General features: G+C 49.9%; 1 protein-coding gene across 1 annotated transcript; it reads left to right on the top strand.

Moving 5' to 3' along the window:
- Positions 1-200: 200 nt before the first annotated feature.
- SCNN1A (sodium channel epithelial 1 subunit alpha) lies at positions 201-6,996 on the top strand (the record flags this gene model as incomplete). Its single annotated transcript, XM_084302374.1, has 13 exons — positions 201-218; positions 426-799; positions 1,221-1,476; positions 2,316-2,503; positions 3,281-3,381; positions 4,052-4,215; positions 4,553-4,651; positions 4,822-4,939; positions 5,228-5,306; positions 5,618-5,675; positions 5,803-5,858; positions 6,374-6,449; positions 6,670-6,996. 13 exons carry the CDS (start codon positions 201-203, stop codon positions 6,994-6,996), a joined length of 1,914 nt encoding a protein of 637 aa, XP_084158500.1.
- Positions 6,997-7,223: the final 227 nt, after the last annotated feature.

The following is a 7,223-nucleotide window of genomic DNA, read 5'->3' on the forward strand; positions in this document are numbered from 1 at the left end:
GAGGCTGGCAGGGCAGGAGCCGGGCGGGGTGCCGGCTCCAACTGGAAAGGAACCAGTCCCAGCCCAGCCGGGGAGGCTGCGGGCGAGCCGGCAGCGCCGGGCGGCAGCGCTGGGGGAGAGCCAACCGGCCCCGGCCCCGGCCCCGGCCCCGGTCCCAAACCCGGCCCCGGCCCCCGCCGTCGGTGCGGGACGGCCCCGCCATGGGCACGGCGCCGCAGGTGCCGGGGGGCTGCGGGAGGGGACAGGGGGACCGTCTGCGGGGTGCGGGGCTGGGGACCCGCAGCCCTGGTGGGGTCGGGGAGGAGGGGGGGAAAGCAGCGAGGGTCGGGGTAGGTGGGGATGCGGAGCTGAGTTTGGCACAGAGCGTGGCTTGCCGGCGTTGTCTTGCAGGGGTACCACCAGCTCGGGCTTACTTTGTGCTGCAGGGTGGGTCTGTGAAGACGGGGAAGATGCCAGAAGGGGAGAAGACGAGGCAGTGCAAGCAGGAAGCGGAGCAGCAGCACAAAGAAGATGAGCGGGAGGGTCTCATCGAGTTCTACGGCTCCTACCAGGAGCTCTTCCAGTTCTTCTGCAGCAACACGACCATCCATGGAGCTATCCGCCTGGTGTGCTCCAAAAAGAATAAGATGAAGACAGCCTTCTGGTCCGTTCTCTTCTTTCTCACCTTCGGCTTGCTGTACTGGCAGTTTGGGATCCTCTACAGGGAGTACTTCAGCTACCCTGTCAACCTCAACCTCAACCTTAACTCCGACAGGCTGACTTTCCCTGCTGTGACGCTTTGCACCCTGAATCCATACAGGTAGGAAACAGTCCACCAGGGCTGTCAACTGCCTCTACTTTTGTGGGTGTAGGATAAAAGCATGTACTCTTATTCTCCTCCTGGTCCTTGAGTGTCCCCCTCAGTAGGAGTGCAGGTGGAAGGGACACTTCTCTAGGTCTCTGCTGCTGCAGGGCATTCATGGTAAATTGTGTTAGTTTAAGGTGCTCTACTTAGTGCTGTGTGTTAGTGGCTGCACTGAAAACTGCCACAGGGCAGAAGCAGATGCATTTCCTTATCTCCTAGAAGGAATGGTGGCCTCCAGCAAAGGTGATGGATTTTCAGCTGTCAGCAGGAGTGACCCGAATCACCCCAGCAAACTTTTGCTTGCCACACGTCATACTCAGAGCTGTTTGTGTGTGTCCAGCCCTAAACCTGCAGGCTCCTCTCTCCCCCTGTATAGGTACAGTGCCATCCGGAAGAAGCTGGATGAGCTGGACCAAATCACCCACCAAACGCTGCTGGACCTTTATGACTACAACATGTCTCTGGCACGGAGTGACTGGTCAACGGCGTCCACACGGAAGCGCACGTCAAGGAGCCTGCTCCATCACGTCCAGCGCCACCCGCTGAGACGGCAGAAGCGTGATAACTTGGTCAGCTTCCCAGAGAACAGCCCCTCAGTGGACAAGAATGACTGGAAAATTGGCTTTATTCTGGTGAGATCCCAAGATATCTTCTGTCCTACCCACGCCAGTCTCTGTCTAGGCACTTCTGTCTTGTTAGATGCTTGGTCATGCCCTTCCCCATATAGATGGGCTTTTGTTACTGGCTTTTGTTAATGACAGATAAAGGTAGAGCTGAAACCTTTGCTAAACATATTGCTGCTCCCCAAGTCCTGTCCCTGGTCATGTGGGCCACAGGAGACTTGCCCATCTTTTCCTAGGTAAGGCAAGGAAACCTTGTCCTTCCTGAAGGCTACATCAGTCTTTTAGAGCCATTTATTAACATCAACCACAGTGTTGCTCAATAGTAGTCAAGGGGACAGTATTGCATGGCTGTGGGCCATGCAAAATGTGGTCAGGTTGTATTTGCTCCTGGGCAGCATCTCCTTCATCCTAGGGTATCTGTGTTTGCATTTTAAAAGGCACCGAAGGACTGAAGCTAATTGCTTGCCAGTTGTCTGGAGCTCTCAGGGGATCACCTGTTTCTCTGGACACACCCTGAAGGAAGGACTCCCCATGCTAGAATTTAAAGGTTCTGGTTTTATAACACATAGGTTTTAAGTGCAGTAGATTCATAACTCACTACAACTTGCTGTCTCTCACTCAGCCGTGCCCATTGACCTGATGTTTAAATTCCACCAAGGAGCTGCCCTGGGATTGCTTTTCCCCATGCTATCGGTTGCCTTTTTATTGAGCACAGCAGCCCTACAGAGCTCTTCTGCTCCATTTCCCAGCTGTGCTGAGGGAGCACAGCTGCTTTCTCATGGTCAAGACTTCCCTGACACGGATGTTTGTTTTTGTTTTTGTTTTTGTTTTTCTTTCTCTTTTTACAGTGCAGTGAAAACAACAAGGACTGTTTCCATCAGGTGTACTCCTCAGGGGTGGATGCAGTGCGGGAATGGTACAGCTTTCACTACATCAATATCCTGGCGCAGGTGCCTGATGCGAAAGCCCTGGATGAGTCTGACTTCGAGAATTTCATTTATGCCTGCCGCTTCAATGAAGCAACCTGTGACAAGGCGTAAGTGGTGGAAACGTCCCACCGTGTATTCCTAAGGACACCTGGGTTTTGTGCCTGGGTCCAAGGAATTCAAGAAACCCAAATAGAGAACTTCTTTCCCAAGGTGGGATTGTCTTTGTCCAGGTCCCGTTGCCTCAAGTGCTAAGACTCTTGAGTCTTTCTTGTGGGTTGTGCTCACCAGAGTCACAGTCACTGTTACCTGAAGCTATGGACTTCAGAGGATGGCTTCTCTTCTTTTTCTCCTGGATTTCACACAAACTATACTGGCACAAACCCCAGATGTACAATCTAGGAGTCTGGTATCCGTGCTGAGGGTGATGTGCAGTGGTGGAGTGGTTTGTTTCAGCCCACATGCAGGAGGAGAAGAGAAAGTTTTTACTCAAAGACAGTAAAAACAATATCACACTTCTCTCCTGCTGCCATTATGGTTCAGAAGCCCCAAAGAGGCAGTGAAATGAAACCCATCAGCAAGGGAAGAAAAGGGGTCCAGAGAGCTAAGAGCTTTGTCAGTATTAAGAATATAGTAATTGCTAGTACTGCTAAAATCCATCTGGGCTAATGACTGCTCATGATATAAAAAACCCATTGTAAAAGCCTGTCCAGCTCGAGGACATTTTCTACAACATATTTTGATTGTTTTTTCCTGTTCAGGTTAGTTTACATAACAAACACTGCCTGTCTGCTGTAAGCCCCTCTTTGTGCAGGTGAAAAAGAGAATTGTTCCTTTCAGGTCTCACAGCCCATCTCAACCCGTGAGTATTTCTGTTCCCATCACAGGAATTATACCCACTTCCACCATCCCTTGTATGGGAACTGCTATACCTTCAACGACAACAGCAGCAGCCTGTGGACGTCCTCTCTGCCTGGGATCAATAACGGTGAGAGGCACTTTTTGGTGGCACAATTTGGCTGTTTTCCCCATGGGGAGTTGTCTGGCAGGCTGGAGGAGATATGGACAACCAGCTTTGCTTACCTTGGTGGTGGCATATCGCAGCCTTGCTCTGTTTCATCCAAGCTCTGTTTTGACCTGTATGGAGATGGCTGTGTCTTATACATGGCTGCCCTTCACTGCTGCCCCACTGGAGTCTCTTTCCCCCTTTAGTGCCTGATCCTTACGTTCATTGCTCTCTCTGGACTTGCACTGGCCCTTACTGAAGTTCTTTATTGAGATCTAAGAGCTTAGCCTTGATCTCCTCCTTCCCCACTTACCACTTCCAGCAGCTGACCTGTATGTGTTTCTAGCCTCCATTAAGCCACTCTAGGGCCAATCCTCAATCTTTTTCTTCTGTCCAACTCTAAATCTCTCTCTCTGTTCCCAGGTTTGCCTTTTCTAAGCCACAATTAAGAAATCCAGTTTCCTCTGGCCTCTCCTGGATCCTCCAGCCTTGTCTCTGGCCTCTTTCCAGCCACCCTCCCATTTCTGCCCAGCTTAGGTTCAGTCCAGGGTGATGTTTCTCTTCCTTTACCTCTTACTGACATGGATTTAATATTCGTGCTCTCTCTCCTCTCCCACGTGATGACCTCCCATGTTCTTCGACGTGTCCTCAGGTCTCTCTCTGGTGGTGCGCACTGAGCAGAACGATTTCATCCCTCTGCTGTCCACGGTGACAGGAGCCAGGGTCATGGTCCATGATCAGAATGAGCCAGCCTTCATGGATGATGGGGGCTTCAACGTGCGTCCGGGCATTGAGACCTCCATCAGCATGAGAAAGGTGAGGAGGCAGCAGCAGGGGTGAGAGCTGTGGATGTGAGGGTATGGGCTTCGGTGTGGGAGGTTTCACTTGGATAGATGGAGATGGTTTGTCAGGGACTCTATGTGTTTAAGGGAGAAGATTAATCACCTGGGGTGAAGGGAGGGGAAGAACAGCAGTTTACTGGACTAGATGAGAGCATTTGGTTGTATTTTATGGGAGGACAATGAAATGGAGGAAAGCAGGAGGTGTCAGCATCCAGAACTAAGCATAAGGAGGCGGGTTCTGATGAACAAGCATGGAAGTGTAGAAGGAGGACAGCAAAGTAGTTTTGTGAAATGACTATTTGATGTTCTAGGAAATGACTGTGCGTCTGGGGGGCAGTTACAGCGATTGCACAGAGGATGGCAGTGATGTGCCAGTGCAAAACCTGTACTCATCCCGCTACACTGAGCAGGTAATGCTTGATCACTGCTTCCACGCCATCTCGTTTCCCCGTATTCCTGGGATGCTTCAGTCCTGTAACAGGCACACTTGTCCATGGGCACTGTTAATAGGATAATGTGATCCAGGCTACAGCGGCTTTGGTTTCCTTGTTCAACTTTTTCCACATCACCTGCCTTCCAGGTCTGCATTCGTTCCTGCTTTCAGCTCAACATGGTAAACCGCTGTAGCTGTGCATATTATTTCTATCCCTTACCCGCTGGAGCAGAATACTGTGACTACACTAAGCACGTAGCCTGGGGTAAGTACTCAAGGGACAGGAGGAATTATATAGTAAACCTCACACACACCTGAACCTGTTTGCTTCACCTCATGTCCCAGTAACTCTCTTCATTGTATGCAATGAGCTTCCCGACTTTCTGGTGTGGGACATCCAAAAGACACTCTTCTCTTGGATGGTTAGTCAATCTGAGGCTGTGGAGGGAAGCTTTCTTTGGATTCCCCTTGCTGTTGCACAATACTTTTTTTTTTTTTTTTTTTTAATATATGTTTTGTGAACTTATCTGGATTTACTTTCTCTGCTGCCCAGGCTACTGCTATTACAAACTCCTGGCTGAATTCAAAGCAGATGTGCTGGGCTGCTTCCACAAGTGTCGGAAGCCTTGCAAGTAAGTTTGTCAGTCAGACTGGCAACTCTGTACTCCCAGGGGTGTTGGAAAGCATTCAATGATGAGGGCAAAAGATTGAGTCAATAGCTGAAGTGCAAACCTGAATGATACTTCTCCCAACGGGAAGCCAAAATGGCTGAGGAGCATCAGTGTCAGCTCTGGGGCGAGCTCCTGAGGACTGTGCAGAAGCTCTGTGGGAAGTGGGCAGAATTACAATATGGCAGGGAGCTTCCAGGTGTGAATAGGCATTGAGAGACCTTGCCTTGTGGCTCTCACAGCTTCAACAGCTAACAGAGTGTCTTGTTTTACAGAATGACAGAATACCAGCTCTCAGCTGGATACTCTCGCTGGCCTTCTGCTGTCTCAGAGGTAAGGAGATGGTTTCCTGGCTCTGCAGCACTGCTCTGACCTCCAGTTTAGTCCTTCCTCAACTGGTTCTAAACCTACAAGAGGTGACTGGGGTCGTATAACACAATTTATTGCACTTTCGTTTCAGGATTGGGTTTTTTACATGCTTTCACAACAGAACAAATACAATATCACATCCAAGAGGTGAGAGACCCTTAACCTTAACAGAGCTTTTATCAAAAGCAGAAGTAGCCCTAGTAGATGGGGGGTGGGTAGGGAGGTCATAGTTTAGATTTAATGGCTGATAGGAAGAGATAGTGCATGGACCTGTGGACAAGGCCAGTGGATTTAAAACAGTGGAGATAAACTGAGAATTTGCCAAAGACTGGGAATCCAAGTGAAGAGTCTGAACATGATCTAGTATGAAAACAGTAAGCCTCAGGCTGCTGCCATGTGGCTTACACATATCACAATAAGGGCTAGTGGAAGACTGGGAAGGACTTAGGACAACACAAATGCTAGTTTGCAGTGCAGTTTCAGAAGTGCAGTATAAGTATCAAAGATTGTTTTTTATGCAGAAGGAGAGCGAAGATGGAGAAAAGCTTCTGGGTGGTACATGCATGAGGACAAGGGCTGGAAGGGGACAGAGAAAATAAGCTTAAAGAAGAAATGTAAGGACTGCAGATTTAGGGTTGTTCACCCCCGTCTTTCCTTAACAGGAATGGAGTTGCCAAAGTGAATATATTTTTTGAGGAATGGAACTACAAGACCAATGGGGAGTCACCAGCCTACACGGTATATATTTTATTTACTATCACATCCACCCACTGTACCACGATGTCCCTCTGTAGGGGCAGGCATCCATTCCAGCAGCACTGCTGGCTCAAAAATCTCCTCATGTGGCAAGATGGGAAGAACCCCAACAAGTGCCATCAGGATACTACCAGTGGGAGCAAACAGGGATGCAAAAAGCTCCAACAAGCAATCTCCTCACTGCCCGTTCTGTCTCTTGCAGGTAGTAACTCTGTTGTCCCAGCTGGGGAATCAGTGGAGTCTGTGGTTTGGATCCTCTGTCCTGTCCGTGATGGAGCTTGCAGAGCTGATTCTGGATTTCATTGCCATCACCTTTATCCTGTCCTTCCGCTGGTTCCGCTCCCGGCAGCGGCACTCGCCCCCAGAACCCTCTCCAAACAGCCACGACAACACTGCCTTCCAAGACGAGGCATCAGGACTCAGTGCTCCGCATCGCTTCACCGTTGAGGCTGTAGTGACCACACTGCCTTCTTACAACAGCCTGGAACCACACGGTCCCAGCAGGGATGGCGAGGTGGGACATGAGTAAGGTAGTGGTAAGGTAGTGGTTTATGCCACAGTTCAGATAGGTGGCAATCAGACCAGAGGCTGCAGTCTCTCTGTGGGACCTTTCTCTTTGGGATGCCCTGCCTGGATCAGAGCAGAGGACTGCACTGTGGTTGGCCTATGTTAATTGCTTTCCCTATTGTACGATAATTCTTCAGTCACATAAATTACTATTGCTCTGGGGATCACCAGGGATGACAGTCAATCTAG

Source organism: Netta rufina (assembly GCF_964035555.1).
Source record: "Netta rufina genome assembly, chromosome: 1".
NCBI classification, from domain to species: domain Eukaryota; kingdom Metazoa; phylum Chordata; class Aves; order Anseriformes; family Anatidae; genus Netta; species Netta rufina.